Source organism: Sceloporus occidentalis, unplaced genomic scaffold, assembly GCF_023333645.1.
Source record: "Sceloporus occidentalis isolate IW3139 unplaced genomic scaffold, rSceOcc1.0.p SCAF_48, whole genome shotgun sequence".
NCBI lineage: Eukaryota > Metazoa > Chordata > Lepidosauria > Squamata > Phrynosomatidae > Sceloporus > Sceloporus occidentalis.
The window spans coordinates 2,683,638-2,699,919 of record NW_028317028.1 but is presented as its reverse complement, the minus strand read 5'-3'; the positions used below and the strand labels follow the sequence as shown (position 1 = coordinate 2,699,919).

General features: G+C 40.7%; 1 protein-coding gene across 1 annotated transcript in view; it reads left to right on the top strand.

Annotated features, from left to right (window-relative positions):
* LOC149289093 (lysine-specific demethylase 2B) overlaps positions 1-16,282 on the top strand; it is a 44,793-nt gene that overhangs the window by 543 nt on the left and 27,968 nt on the right. The window contains exons 2-6 of the mRNA XM_089491013.1: positions 502-646; positions 3,560-3,638; positions 4,592-4,638; positions 11,451-11,629; positions 12,385-12,491. Coding sequence (XP_089347139.1) covers positions 502-646; positions 3,560-3,638; positions 4,592-4,638; positions 11,451-11,629; positions 12,385-12,491 — 557 coding nt within the window. The remainder of the gene's footprint in view (positions 1-501; positions 647-3,559; positions 3,639-4,591; positions 4,639-11,450; positions 11,630-12,384; positions 12,492-16,282) is intronic.

Below are 16,282 nucleotides of genomic sequence, written 5' to 3'. Positions count from 1 at the left end.
TCGACTTGTATGCCCTGGCAGCCTGCAGGCATCCATCCCGCCGGTTTGTTTATATACGCGAAGCTTGCACATGGCGTTTAAATGCCTCGGTGTGGGATTCCATTAACCCATCATGCGCTGGAGGCCCGCAACGCGAAGCCTATAATTCCATTCAATGAAATGTTGGGGGCTATATGGAGATATGTATAATATCTCGGCGATGTAGTTTTTGTATTCGTAGTATAATATCAAGGAACTTTTATTGCTGCTAATAATACTATCGATCTTGGTGGTGATGGAAACCACGCACGATGTACTGTTTTGGGGAGCGTGTTTTAGAAATATATGTGGGTTATAAACACATTAAATGTTATGCAACCCTTGGAGCGTGTGCTGCCAGATAGGTGTGTCTGACAGCCTGTGTTAACTCGTTCAGTGCTGTAAATTCCGTGGCTGGGCTGGTGCCAAGGACTGGTGGCAATTGGTCTTGGCCACATCTCATGTGTTTAACCCCTTCCCCAGCGCTCCATCGGACGGACGAGATACGCAGAGAATGAAGATATGTCTGACATGGAGGAAATGGTCAGCGTCAGGAGCTTCAGCCTGGAGCAGAAGGTCAGCAGCAACACCTACCGAGGAGACTTCGTGCAGTTCATGGAGGGCAAAGGTAGACACGGCCGCGGTTCTGCGCTGGGGATCACTGCTTGGTTAATTAATACGGGGACAGTAAACCGGTAGAGCACGGCTGGACTGAGGCTCAATTTTCCACGACCCTTAATCAGGTGACGGCCAGAGATCACTGGATTTGTAACAGCCTTGGGAAATCTCCGGGTTCAGTCTGTCTGCACATCACGTGGGAGGGGGTATTAAAATATCGTGTGTATTTTGGGTGGGTGACGCGGAGTATTCTAAGCAGGCCTTGGCTGCGTGAGAGAAAGCGTTGCGCGCACGTGTGGAGTTCGAATTTCCCGCCAGGTTTCGGGAGAGGTGGTGACGTCACCGATGCACGCATCCTTGTGTTAGGGGATCATGTTCAGGGCAACAAATGCTTTATTTGTTGCTGTGTGTCAGGGTACGTGGGAAATTAATGGTGGCAATGATGATTAGAGTTGTAGAATTAGGTACACAGCTGGTTTTAGTATGTCCCTTTATTGAAACCTCATTATATCCTGAGCTCTCCCCAAACATCAAGTATGAAGTAATGTGTTTTTCAGTTTTATATACTTTGTGTGGCACTAATATCTAATGCGGAGTACAAAGCTATCAACTTTACTCTTGGATGGTATTTAATGGGTTAATGCCTCGCTTTGGCTGGAACCCGGTTGCTTTTTGTTGTTGCCGCCCTGAGGTTTATGCCCAGAGAAGGCAAACTGCTGTTAAATATGAGGCTTAATGATCTTTGTTATTTATCGTAAAATGTGCAATAAAAATGACTGCACTTAACTTCTGTTTGGGTTTCAAAAAACCCACTATGTATGAACACTTGTATAAAAGTATTTATGGAAATAATACACACCAATAAAGTGAACAAAGCCTCATAAGTCATTTTCTGTCCCGCGACACATGGCGTAAACATAGAATTTGATGGCAGATGAGAGCCGTTCAGCCCATCCTTTTCAAGAGAGACTTGAGGGCATTCTTATTTTCTTCCTAAATAAATGACCATGTTATCTTATGTGCAATGGCGTAACAAAAAATACCTGGGCCTTCCAGCGACATGGAGGGGTCTCCCCAAGCTCCTACACACACTCAGTACCATACTTAAATACTTAAACCACAGTCACACACACACTAACATGCTTACACCACAGTCATATACTCACGCAAACACACACACAGTAACATGCTTACACCACAGTCATATACTAACGCAAACACACACAGTAACATGCTTACACCACAGCCATATACTCACGCAAACACACACAGTAACATGCTTACACCACAGTCATATACTCACGCAAACACACACAGTAACATACTTACACCACAGTCATATACTCACACAGACACGCAAATACACACGCTTAAACCCTTGGCTTAGAATGAGAGATTTTCTCATCCTTAAACGAATATCACATTTAGAAGTGACAAGCATAGGCTTGCGTACTCATATAAAAGCGTTTCATGTAAATGTCACTCTGAGTCTTATGTTGGTTATGACTTGTGACAGTAACTAGAAGAGTGGTTACATAATATTGTCCGCTTCCTATGCAGTAAAGTATAATTGTCAAAAGAGAATTGTCTTTCTTCTCCCAGATTTCTTGCCCTTTTGAAATTTTCTGCTGCTTTGATTTCTGTATTTAAGTGCCCAAAAATGTTAGTCATGAACATATTGTATGCCTCTCCACAACTTTATGCTAGACATATTTTTCTTTTCTTGAGTGCAGTTCAGAGAAAATATATTTTATTTTTTTTGGTAGTCTGACACGTTAGAACACATTTAGTCAGTTAGGACAGAGATGGCTAGGATTAGGGCTACCAGGTCGGTACAGCAACTGGGAACCCCAATGCCACAAGTAGGGACTTGTAACATGAAGGACGAAGGGTTAATTGTACTTAAAATAAATAAAATAATTAAATCAATAATCTGGAGGAAGAGGTTGCAATCAGTGTTCCCTCTAAGCTGTGCGCTTGTGTGCGCGCACATAGCATTTTTACAGAGCGCACACGTCCAAAAGTTGTGCGCACAACAGTTTTTCCCAATAAAAAAAAAAAATATATCTATTTTTTTGATGCTTTATGCGGTGTGGATATTGTGCGCACATAATTTTGGCTCTGGGAAAATTTTTGCACAAGAGAAATTTTCGGCGCACGCCACCTAAGAAAAATTAGATGGAACATTGGAGCATTGTGTTTTTTATGGGATGATGGTCATTTTTAAGAATTCGGTTTAACAGTATATATAGTTGAGAAATTATTTGGTTGTAAAAACTTATGAATAAATGCTATCAATATCATCATTGAACTTGTGAATTAATTGATGTGACCCCATTCCATTAACAATAACAAAATCCTTTTATATACCCCAGGTTTGTAAACTTAATTTAAATAATTTTATAATTTCTTCATGTCATACATTGGTCCAATAACATGTCCAATAAGGTTTGTCAGCTAGTGTATGCAGTTGGCCAACCCTTACTATAAGGCATTATATTGTACTTGTGGCCTTGTTGCTCTTTATGTGGATATAAATCCGAGGTGACTTAATGATGCTGTTCCTCCTATATTGCAGAATTTAACATTATTGTAACTAAATAGACCATCAGGAACACAGATTCTAGTACTGCCCAAACCCATACCAGAAATAATTTTTCCCTTATTTCATGATATTTTCCAGGAATGCTAAATTGTCATATGACACAAAAGCATGCATTGACCGAAAAACTGGAAAAGCCCCACTGTGTTTTTATGTGATAAAACCATAAGAGGAAAAAAAAAATACAAATGACAGATCTGTGGTTTATTTGTACATAGTTTTGTTTAAATGGTACAGCATAGCGTACAAGATCTCTAGTGTTTGGAGCGCATGATGTACAGTTCACAGCTTTTATTGTTGCTTTGTTTTTTGCTTGCATAGATTTTACCTATGAATATGTGCAAAGAGAAGCTCTGCGGGTTCCTCTACTTTTTCGCACTAAAGATGGTCTGGGTATCAAGTAAGTTTTTGGGTTTTTTATATTGTTTTGATGTGAGGTACGAGTTACAGATGTATTATAGATGTGATAGGACTCTTTTAAAGGGCCATAGTAAAGCTGTTTTAGGGCATGGTGCAACAGTGTGATTTGGAGATGGCAGTTGCTCATAGGGCTACAAGCAGAGCTGGTTGTAAACCAAATGTGACCAAAGACATGAAACACCTTGTGTTCAACATACATTATGGTTGTATTTCTGCTGCCCAAGTTCTCTTTGTTGTGTGGGTGATGAGGTTTGCTTCAGGAAGGGAACTTCTTGGAGCTCTATTTAAAAATGCAAAGTTTTATTATTGTTTTATATAGCACTGTCATATTTGTTAATGCTGTACAATCTGTAAACGAGACAATAATTTGGATTTACATAAATAAGCTTACCATGTCGAAGGTAAATAGGTGACAGGTCCACTTCAAATAATAATTTAGATGATGTTTGATTCCAAAAGCTGAACTGCACATCCCACTCCCCATTTGCATTATTTCTTCATAAACTCTATACACAATACAATTGTGGCCTCCTTTCTGAACGATATTAGTGACTTCATGCCATCTGTAAAGAGTATTCACTTAGGGTTTATGCGAGAATATTTAAACTTCCCCTACCTCACCATGTCTCTTGCAAGAGAGAGGTGCTCAGCACGCCCTGTACATCTTATTTTGTGTTTCTTGAATTTCATGATTTAACCATACATTATACAGGGCCAGCATAGTTGTTGTTGAAGGATAAGTTCACCGTGGTTAATCATTTATTGTGAAATAATGAACTTTCTTGCAAACTCAGGGCATAGAGAACTCCATGAATTAACTCTCTTATATGAACAGTTCTTTTACTTAACAGTCTGATTAATTTGCCTCATGCAGTCCTGCTAACACGTCCTTCAATCACAACATAAAGGTTAATGTTTGGGTTCTTCTTTTAGAATGCCAGAGCAAGATTTCACTGTTAGGGATGTCAAGTTGCTAGTAGGTAAGTGTTTTATGATAATGTAATTAATACGCACACAAAATAATATGTACTTGAATATTCACGTATAAATAAAATACATGCAGGTTATGGGAATAATAAAAAAAAAAAAAAGTACTAAATTCGTTTTGACTAAAGTAGTTTATCTGCCATTATGTGCTTCAAAACTTAAACTCAATGTCTTAAATTAGAATTGACCTCTTTTACATCCTGGATTTTGAATCCTATCAGATGGATTGCCATCATCAGCATTATTACTATTATGTATTGTTTTATATAGCGCCATCAGATTCCATAGCACTGTACAAAGGGTAGACATAACATTTAGTATAAAACATAACAATTTGACTTAAAGAAACAGGTGAGGCAGGCCCTGCTCAAACGAGCCAACAATAATCTCTAAAATAAAATAAAAATAATAATAATCTCTGGATATGGGAATGATAGTCTTGCAATTGACAGAGGGCCTCTATTATTGGCTCCTTATTATGGCCCCTCACAAAAGGAGAAGCAACGTATTATAATTCTACCAATTATTTCAGACATAAACATGGAGACCATCCCCTTTTGTCCACTAGGGGGTGCCATTGCTAATCTCTCACATTAGCAGCTTGTATAACGGACAGGTTTCTCTGAACACAATACACCAGGACTGCTCTGTATAACTAACCCCCAAAGTTTTCAAAGCGGTCTTATCACTATAGCAACCAAAAGAATAGTCCAAACAGTCTACATTCCATTGATCATTATCACATCACCACTTTTAAAAAAATCTGCACCAGAATATTGCTTTATAAATACCCCCTTTGTATTCAGCATCTTGAGGGATGTAAACCGACTAACTTTTGAATGATCTGGGTAGTTTTGTTTTTTAAAGTGGGTAACAGGGTTAAATTAAAAGCTCCAAAAAAGAAACAAACCAATGTTAATTCACAATGGAACGTGCATTGGGAGCAGTGAATTATTTATTGGGGTTGTTGCTGTAGATCCAGGGCAGCATCCCCAAGACCTTCTATACCCTCATCATCGGCTATGATATGACATCATATCAAAGGTGAGATTAGCTTTTCCTATCTAGGCAAAAGATATATTATTGGGACAAACCGTTGATTGTGTTTACTGCAGGTAGTGCAGTGCCGTTTTGGGCACCGGTACAAAAAAAGGACATACTGGAAATAGAAAGGGTTCAGAGAGAGGCTACAAAAACGATTACAGCAATGGAAAATATGAAGAAGGGTTGTTAACATTGGGATTGTTTTCTCTGGAGAAAAGATGTCTTCGTGGGGATATGATAAACCTTTACAAGTATGTTCAAGGTCAATACAAAGATCTTTTTTGGACTTTATAAATCCGACTTTCCAGACAACACATGGGTATCCCTTAAGATTGGAAGAAAGGAGCTTTAGTCTTTTAGGTTTCTTTACTGTTAGTATAGTTAAATTGTGGGCTAGACTGCCATCTGAACTCATTTTGGCCAATTCATTTGATATATTCAAAAAAAACATTTGGATGTTTTTCTAGGTATGAAACACACACAGGATCTAAAAGTAGATAAAATAATGTTAATCCAGTGCCAGTGTGACTGCCTTGGGGTCAAGAAAGATTCCCCCCCTTTGAGATGATGTTACTTTCTCAGTGGGTTTTTTGCCTTCTTCTGGATCAACTAATATGGTTGAAGAAATGGGCTATATGTCTTTTCTTTTTTTTTTCTCTTCTTCAACCTACTTATTTATGTAACTATGAAGCTTGAAGAAGCAGACTATGTATATTTTACATTGATAAGACAATGTTCTTCTCCTCCTTTACATAAATCCTGGGGAACTTTAAATATCAAACCTTTGTATCTATCCAGACAGAGCAGAGGAATTCACCCGTCTACTTTGTCGGGCATTGGAAAGAACACAAGGACTCCAGTAGCTCTGTTGGCAGATTGATTTTAGATACCATTAAAGAAGCTTGCAAGGAACCTGCTCGTTCGAGTAGATCTTAACATTTTAGGCCCTCTTAGCAGGTGTATTTCCAGACCAGATCTGTAAAGTTTTGGAGCTTTGGAAAAACCAACACAAGTATGCTGGCACTACAAATTGGGCTGTTTAGCTCAGCATGATGAAATGTTCTGTAGCCAAGTTCTCTCTGCATTAACTTTTTCAGCAATTTGAGCTTGAGTAGCTCGTCTGTTGGATTTGGCCACGCTGGCTAGCCTTCACCCCCCACGTGCACTAATTAGCCTTGACCATCCATGACCCTGATGCCAGTTCACCGATTTTTTTCCTTTCGTGGACCACTTTTCATACGTACTGGTCACTGCAGACCGAGAAAACGCCCTACAAGAGCTGCAGTTTTGGAGATGTTCTGACCATTTTTCCTGCTTCTAAAACATCAACAAAAGTATTGGGGCATGATAATTATTATTGGAACTCCTAATTATTGATTTAACGTGTTTCAGACACACCCATTGCCAACAGGAGTATAAAATCAAGCACATAGGCAGTTATCTCCATAAATAAACATTGGCAGTAGGATGTGTCTTACTGAAGAGCTCAATGACTTTAACCCCTTCGTGACAAAGGCTGATTTTACTTTTTGTACCCTTCGTGACAATGGCCGTTTTAACATTTCTGCGCTGCTCGTGTTTAGCTGTAATTTCTTCTTCCCCGTTTACTGAACCCACACACATTAGATATTGTTTTTTTCAGGACAAGAAGGGCTTTCTTTAGATCACTGTTTCTAACTTTTAGTTGAAGAATCTTTTACTCATCTATAAAAGGTAATGAAAAAACCTGCTAAATAGATTCTACTATTTGTCCTGAGTTTAGAAATACCCAATGTTTTTATGTTTTTTTGCTTTTTTCTACACATTATGGGGCAATAAGTACAGGTAGCGTTTTGCTAGTTCAAAGCCATTTTTTCCAAATCTGGTAATTCTTCCCCCATGTGCCATTTCGGGTATATTTGAAGCCGGCCCACGCAATTTACCCCATCAAATCATATATTTTTGAAAACTAGACAGCCCAGGGTATTCCAAATGCTAGTATTTTAACCCTTTCCATGCACCATATCTACCACCAGTCTTGGTCAAACTTTATGGTAGTAATTTTTTTTGCATTTGTTTTTTCACACACATTTTACTTCAGGTATGAATAAACAGGTTCTGGTATATGTCACAATCATAAAACACCCCAACATGTGTTCAGCAACATCTCCTGAGTACAGCGATACCTCACATGAATGATTTTGCCTGGCTGTTTGGGGGCAAAAGGGCCACATTTGGGGCATGCGCATTTTTCAATGTTGAACTTTGGCATTTGGGGATCCACTGCCCATGCCCTATTTGGTACATCTTTGAGCCGGGCCATTTCAGTGTGCCCAACAAAACCATATATTTTTGAAAACTAGACACCCCAGGGTATTTTAAATGCTGGTATTTTAACTTTGCATGAACACATTTTACCACCAGAATTTTTTCAAAGTTTGCAGTAGTATTTTTGTGTGTGTATTTTTCCCCCATACACATACTTTATGTATGAATTTACAGCTCCTGGTTTATGCCGCTGTCACACGACACCCCAATATGTGTTCAGCAACATCTCCTGAGTACAGTGATACCCCACGCATGGGTTTGTCATTTTTTGGGGGAACTAAAAGGCCACATTTGGTACGTGTGCTATTTTCTAATTGGAAATTAGATGTGTGGCCTTCCTTCCCCCCGTGTTATTTGGGACATTGTTGAACCCGGCCAATTCATTTAACCCCATCAAATCATAATTTTTTTTCAAGTAGACACCCTATGGGCATTTAACATGCCAGTATTTTAACTCTTTCCATGCGAGAATTGTTTTAAGCTAATATGCTAACTTTAGGACTTGCTCACAAAAATATATTTTTTATATATATATTTTAATTTTTTTGCCTTTTTTAAAAAAAAAATTAACTTTTTTTTTCAACTTGAAGGTTCCCCTGATAGTGACATCAGTGGGAAATAATTTTTACATTTTACTGGTTTTTTTTTTTTACAATTTTTTTCTAATTATTATTAATTTTATTTTATTTTTTAATTTAGTTTTACTAATCACACTATGATTAGAAAGCTGGGTTCCATTGACTTGCATGGTTGAATGCAGTACCTGTATTCAACCTGCAAGTGGAGCCAGAGTTCTCTAGAGGGTCTGGAGACAATCTAGCGAACTTTTTCGTCTTTATTTTTTTTTTTCCCGGGCCGCCGCCATCTTGCTAATGGTGAAGATCACCGCCAGCGGCGGCTGTGACCGCTCTCTGGAGCGGTCAAAGTCCATCGCGAGGAAAGTGGTGTCGCTGGATGCCTCCTGATCGAGGCATTCCAGCGACACCATTTAAGTTTAGGAGGTGATCATTGATCGCCTCCTAAACGCTTTTTAAACGAGTGTCCGCCGCCATACAATGGCCCCGAGTGCCGATCGTGGCGTTGCTGAATGCCTCGAGGTCGAGGCATTACAGCAACACCGTTTGGGTGCAGAAAGCGAAAGTAGATCGCTTTCTGCACCCGTTTAAAGATGTCGTTAACGACTTGATTTTCCGTGACGTGCCCGGACCGGCAATTGTCATCAAGGGGTTAAACATGGCAGTGTCATTGGATGCCACCTTTGCCACAAGTCAGTTTGTGAAATATCTGCCCTGTTAGATCTTCCACAGTCCACTGTAAGTGGTATCATTGTGAAGCGGAGATAATTATTGTGAAGTCTAATAGTGGCAACAGTTTAGCCACAAAGTGGTAGACCACGCACACTTGCAGAGCAGGGCTGCAGAGTGCTGAAGAGCGTAGTGTGTAAAAGTGATCTGGCCTCTGTCGCATCACTCTATACAGACTTCCCAACTACTTCTGGAAGCAACATCAACACAAGCGCTGTGTCAGGCGCTTCATGAAATGGGTTTCCATGGCTGAGCAGCTGCACATGAGCCAAAGATCACTGTGTGCGACACCAAGCATTATCTGGAGTGGTGTAAAGCACAGGGGCACTGGACTCTGGAGCAGTGGAAATTTGTTCTGTGGAGTCTGATTGATCTGGGTTTGGCTGTTGGCAGAGAATCCTACCTAAAGAAAGTCATAGGGCTTACTGCAAACTTTGGTGGAGGAAGGATAATTATCTACGGCTGTTTTCAGGGTTTGGGCTAGGTCCCTAGTTCCAGTAAAGGGTAATGTTAATGCTACAGCATACAAAGACATTTAAGAAAATTGTATGCTTCCAACTCTGTAGGAACAGTTTGGGAAGGCCCTTTTCTATTCCAGCATGACATTGCCCCAGTGCACAGCAAGGTCCATAAAGACATGGTTGGATGAGTTTGTGTGAAAGAACTTCACTTTCCTAAACAAAGCCCTGACCTCAACCCCGTTGAACACCTTTTTGAGGAACTGGAACGGAGATTGCAAACCAGGACTTCTCGTCCAACATCAGTCCCTGACCTCACAAATGGGCAGAAATTCCCACTGAAACTCTCCAAAATCTTGTGGAAATCCTTCCCAGAAGAGTGGAAGCTGTTATAGTTGCAAAGGGGGGCAGGGATCCAACTACATATTAATGTCTATGTATTTAGAATGCAATGTATAGTGTGTATGTATATATATTATATGCCCATATCACCCCAAAATGTTCAATTCATCCATCCATGTTTGTTCAAAAGCTATTCAGGAGCATCCATGTGCTCTTTGGCAAACACTAGACACACGGTCCTTTTCTTCCTACAGTGGTTCCAACCTTGATTGTTTGCTATGAATCCAGTGTTTGTCTGGTATCTTTCTGATCGTAATGTACCCTGACCTTAGGCGAGAGAGGCCTGCAGATCTCTGGATGTTGCTTTAGGTGTCCTTTGTGAATTCCTGGCTTGTTTTACACTTTGCTCTTTGATGGAAAGTGTGCTTTTGTGGAGCCCCAGAAAGGACTGTGTAATGCTTTCCAGACCTATATCCAGTACATAGTTTTTTTCTTGAGGAGGTCAGGGATGTCTTTGAATGTAATATGATGTGGATTTGAAAACCAGCACCAAGCTTTGCTGTCACTTAATCTGTATATTACTACAACTACAAAATGATTGTACTAATCTCAACGTGGAAAACTTTTTTTTGCCTCTGTTTGGTAGTCAGTCGTTTCATTACGATGAAGCATTTGGGGGATGTTTTTTAGTACCTGCCTAGATAGAAGGGGCTAATCTCACATTTGTGCTAGCAGATCGCTTAGATGCTTGTCTTTGGTAAACATTTTAGCTTTTTGTTACAGTAATCTTTTTGTGATCGCTTAAGGATTCTTGTTGGCAAAAGTCACAAATGTGCCAACTTTCTATGTAAACGAAGGCCAGTGGAATGAAACAAATATTACATTTTAGATTACACAGACATCTACTATATACATTTTTACTTGTAGCAGTTCTGTCATAGAGTTAGACCAGACTCATAGAGAGAGGAACATTTATATTTTCAACAATATTAATATCAAAAACCTGGGTAAATCTCTTCCTATGAAGTTGTACAATCTTTTTAGAAGCATAACGGAACCCGAGTTCAGATCTTGCTTGTTTGCAGCATTCTGAATTGCCTGCTGATACTAGCATGGTCTCAATGATCAGTAGTTTTAAGTCCCCTTTTTAAACATGTTTCTACTGTGCCTGAACTGATCCACTTACCAACCTGGTGAAGATGGTGTATGTCTAGGCCTGTAGCATGTCGTATATAGATTGGCACATTCAACATATTAAGGGTGAGAACTGCCATATTTTGGCCACCATGATGAACGTTACTGTACTTTTGTATTGTGACATTTTGACACTAAATGCCTGCCATCTTGCAGGAAGCCGTCGTATCATTGATGTGATGGATGTGAACACACAGAAGGGCATTGACATGAGTATGTCTCAGTTTGTCAGATACTACGAAACTCCAGAGAACAAAAGGGAAAAACTTTACAACGTGATCAGCCTGGAGTTCAGCCACACGAAGCTAGAGAAAGTGGTCAAGAGACCTACTGTGGTATGACAGATTACCGTACATTTGTTTTGGGCTGTCATTTAAACTTTACAACAAAGACTCTTGTACTGTCAGCCTTCTTTAAACCAGCCTCAAAGCTGCCTATTGTGACTGTATTCATTTAGGCTTCACTGTGCTTTTCTGAGTTGAAAGCCCCCCTAGTGCCCTAACTCCTAACAACTTCTTGACATCATCTAGTAAATGTACCTAATTAAATGGTATTAGAAGGTTACTGTTTGTGTTCATTTGTTTTTGCACATCTACAAGGAGATTACCTGCACTACCTGTGCATTTGCCCTGGCACCTGGGTCTACAAAAAACACGGTTGCACCCTGTCTGTGCAGGCAGCATGGATGACTGCTAGATGGACTAGGGTGCTTATAAAACCAAAAGAGAGGGGGCCTAGGAACTACATAGTATTTCTTTCTGAATTTCCTTGTAGCCTGGATTTAATTAAAAAAAAAAGCAATGAAACAGAATGAGCTGAAACTTTAAACTGTGCTTGGCAATTCTTTATGGTGATAAATAACCGTAGGAAACTTTTTTATTTTTAATATATTCCATATGTGCAGCATACTATTTAATAAAGCAAAAAGATTGTGTAAAAATACTTATCTAGCAATGTTCCAAAAGTCCTACTGGACTTAAATAAGCATAGAGACGTGTGAAAAAAATAAAACAAAGGTAACGTGTGCGAATCTGTATTCAATAATGCAAATTGATTGACAATGTTCTTACAATTAATTTAATGCTTTCAGGTGGATGCAGTAGATTGGGTGGATAACATGTGGCCCCAACATTTAAAACAGAAGCAAAAAGATTCAACAAACATAATATCTGAAATGAAATACCCTAAAGTAAAAAAGTAAGTTTTTGTTTTGTGTGCTATACACATGTCCTTCCTCCCTCTTATAATTAACTCTGTGAGAAACCAGCCATGGTTACATATGTGAATATATAGAAAGCACCGGCAGGAAAAAGTTGTCCGGTCATATGAAATTATAGTAGAAATAGTACATGTGCTTGTGGAGGGAGAGAATATTGTATATTATTTGGGGCTAGCGGTTTACCTAATGAATATCAGATCATGTTTGTGCAATTCCATTTAGATTATTTTAAATTGACATTGTGTTTTTTAAAGGGGAATTGATCCCCATTTTTCTTCTTTCCAGGGGTTTGCAAAGCAAACCATGTGCTCCAACGAGACATGTGTTTCACTTGGAAGTAGTAACCATTCACTTTATTGGTGGCTGCCGCCTATCAGGCACCATTAAAGGTATAATCTAGTGTCCCATAAAATCATACCGGTGTTTAAAAGGACATTTTAGCTATCATAAGCAATTTAAGTGATTAAGTGATTCCTTTAAATTAGGGCTGCAACTAACAATTATTTTAATAATCGATTATTTGGCCGATAATTTTTTTGATGCAAAATGCAAATCTTTTAAATTTAAAATAATTTAATTAAAAATGTACAATTTACACTTTCATCTCTTTATAGCAATGGCCTCTCTCTATTCACCTTCTTATTTTACTGACATAATAATAAAAGCTACAAGAACCCAAACACAGTGTTTCTCAAACTAGGTCTTAAAACAAAGTTACCGTATTTGCTCGATTATAAGACGAGGTTTTTTCCAGAGCAAATGCTCTGAAAAATACCCCTCGTCTTATAATCAGGGTCGTCTTATAATCAGACCTCAAATAGGTCTGATTATGAGACTAAGATCCAGATCCCCCGCAGCGATGCAGAGGACCTGGATCCTCCTGTGTTAACCCCCCCCCCCCAACTTACCGGTGCTTCTGAGTCCCCGGTGCTTAGTCCGGGCTGCGTGTAGAGCTCTACACGATACAATCGCGTAGAGCTCTACACGCTTCCCGGACTAAGCACTGGGGACCCAGGTGCAGGGGACCTGGATCCTCCTGTGTTAACCCCCGACCCAACTTACCGGTGCATCTGAGTCCCCGGTGCTTAGTCCGGGCTGCATGTAGAGCTCTACGCGATATAATCGCGTAGAGCTCTACACGATACAATCGCGTAGAGCTCTACACGCTGCCCGGACTAAGCACTGGGGACTCAGAAGCACCGGTAAGTTGGAGGGGGGGGGGGCATAACACAGGAGGATGCAGGGGACCTGCATCCTCCTGTGTTATGCCCCCTCCAACTTACCGGTGCTTCTGAGTCCCCAGTGCTTAGTCCGGGCAGCGTGTAGAGCTCTACGCGATTGTATCGTGTAGAGCTCTACGCGATTATATCGCGTGGAGCTCTACATGCTGCCCGGACTAAGCACCGGGGGCTCAGATGCAGGGGACCTGGATCCTCCTGTGTTATGCGCCCCCCCAACTCAGAAGCACCGGTAAGTTTGGAAGAGGGAGGGGGAGTGTTAAATGGGGGGTGTAAGGCATTTCTGGAGGCAGAGTGCTCTGTGAAATGCTTTTTAACCCCTTTAATGCCACTCTGCCTCCTGAAATGCCTTAAACCTCCCTATATGCCATAATATGCCTTTTAATCCTCTAAGTGCCAGAGTGGCATATAGGGTTAAAAGGCATATCATGGGGCACAGTGGCATATAGGGTTAAAAGGCATATTATGGGGCACTGTGGCATTTAGAGGGTTAAAAGGCATATCATGGGGCACAGTGGCATATAGGGGGTATAAGGCACTTCTGGGGCAGATGTGCATAACTAGGAGGCAGGTTGGAAAATAGAAGGAAATAAAACCAAAATATTTTTCTCAAGCATAGCTTTTATTAAAAAAAGTGTTTAAATGAATTAAAATTTACTGGTAAAACTTTTTTCCTATAGGGTCGTCTTATATTCAGGCTTTTTCTTTTTTTCCTAAATTAATATTAAGATTTGGGGGGGGGTCTTATAATCAGGGTCGTCTTATAATCGAGCAACTACGGTATTAGTAAATATGAATTCATATGTTAACTATTTTTCATATTTAATAAAAACTATGAGAAAAAAGCCTTGTTTATATTTTCTTCTATTTACCAAACTGCCCCCCAGTTATGCCCCCAGCTTGCCACTCTGTCCCATAAATGCCTTATACCTCCTATATGCCGGAGATTCCACTGTGCCCCCTGATATGCCACTGTGCCCCCGATATGCCTTATATGCCAGTGATATGCAACTGAACCCCCTGATATACCTTTTACCCCCAGATATGTCTTATAACTTCCAATATGCCACTCGCCCCCATTTATGCCTTATACCTACCTATATGCCACTGTGCACCCTGATATGCCGCTCCGCCCCCCATAAATGCCCTGCACCACCCTGAAATTCATTATACTCCCCGATTTCACCACTCTGCCTCCCCCAGATATGCCACTCTGAAATTCATTATACCCCCATACACCACTCTAACTCCCCCAGATATGCCATTCTGCCTCCCTGAAATTCACTACACCCCCATACACCACTCTGTTACCCTGAAATTCATTATACCCCCCCATACACCACTATAACTCACCCATACACCACTCTGCCTCCTCCCCCCTCCCATACACCACTCTGACTCCTGTCAGAAATAGAGGTTCACAAGACACCAGGGAGCCGGGTAGAGAGGCAGAGTGGTGTATGGGAGGGTGGCTCCCATACACCCCTCTGACTCCTCCCCCCTCCCATACACCACTCTACCTTTCTCCCGACTCCCTGATGTTTTGTGAACCCCCGTTGCTGACAGGCACTTTCACTGCAGCTTCATAGAAGCCTCAGCGTAAGTGAAGGGCAGTAACGGAGGCTGTCTGTGCGCATCGCGCAGACCCCCACCAGCTGACAGAGAGGATGATCCTCTGCAAGAGACCCCGATTCTCTGTCAGCCGGTGGGGGTCTGCACGATGTGCACAGACAGCCTCCGTTACTCACCTTCACTTCCGCTGGGGCTTCTACAGCATCGCACGGACACCCACCGGCTGACAGTGAGGGGAATCCAGGTCCCCTGCAGCGTTGCGGGGGATCTGGATTCTAGTGTTATATTCCGATCTCTGTTTGAGGTCAGATTATATAAGGAGAGGAGTTTTTCAGAGAATTTGCTCTGTAAAAAAACCTCTTTTTTTATAATCGATAAAAATCGATTCAACTAATCGATAATGAAAATCGTTGTCAACGATTTTCATTATCGATTATTATCGATTTTATCGATTAGTTGTTTCAGCCCTACTTTACATTTACCTGGTGTCCCTTTGGAAATGCATGGAGCATTTTCCAGAATGCATTTGCCCCTTAAACCCCATGCAGGGAAATGTGTTGTCTTCTCATGCAAGATGTGAACAGGTGACATGGGATGACTGAATCCTTAGTACACCCCTCACATTTTTGTAAATATTTTATTATATATTTTCATGTGACAACACTGAAGAAATGACACTCTGCTACAATGTAACGTAGTGTTTGTACAACCTGTATAACCGTGTAAATTTGGGTTTCCCATTAAAATAACTCAACACAGCCATCTTGGCAACAAAATTGAGTACACCCCTAAGTGGAAATGTCCAAATTGGGCCCAAAGTGTCTATTTTGTGTGGCCACCATTGTTTTCCAGCACTGCCTTAACCCTCTTGGGCATGGAGTTCACCAGAGCTTCACAGGTTGCCACTGGAGTCCTCTTTCACTCCTCCATGAGGACATCACGGAGCTAGTGGATGTTAG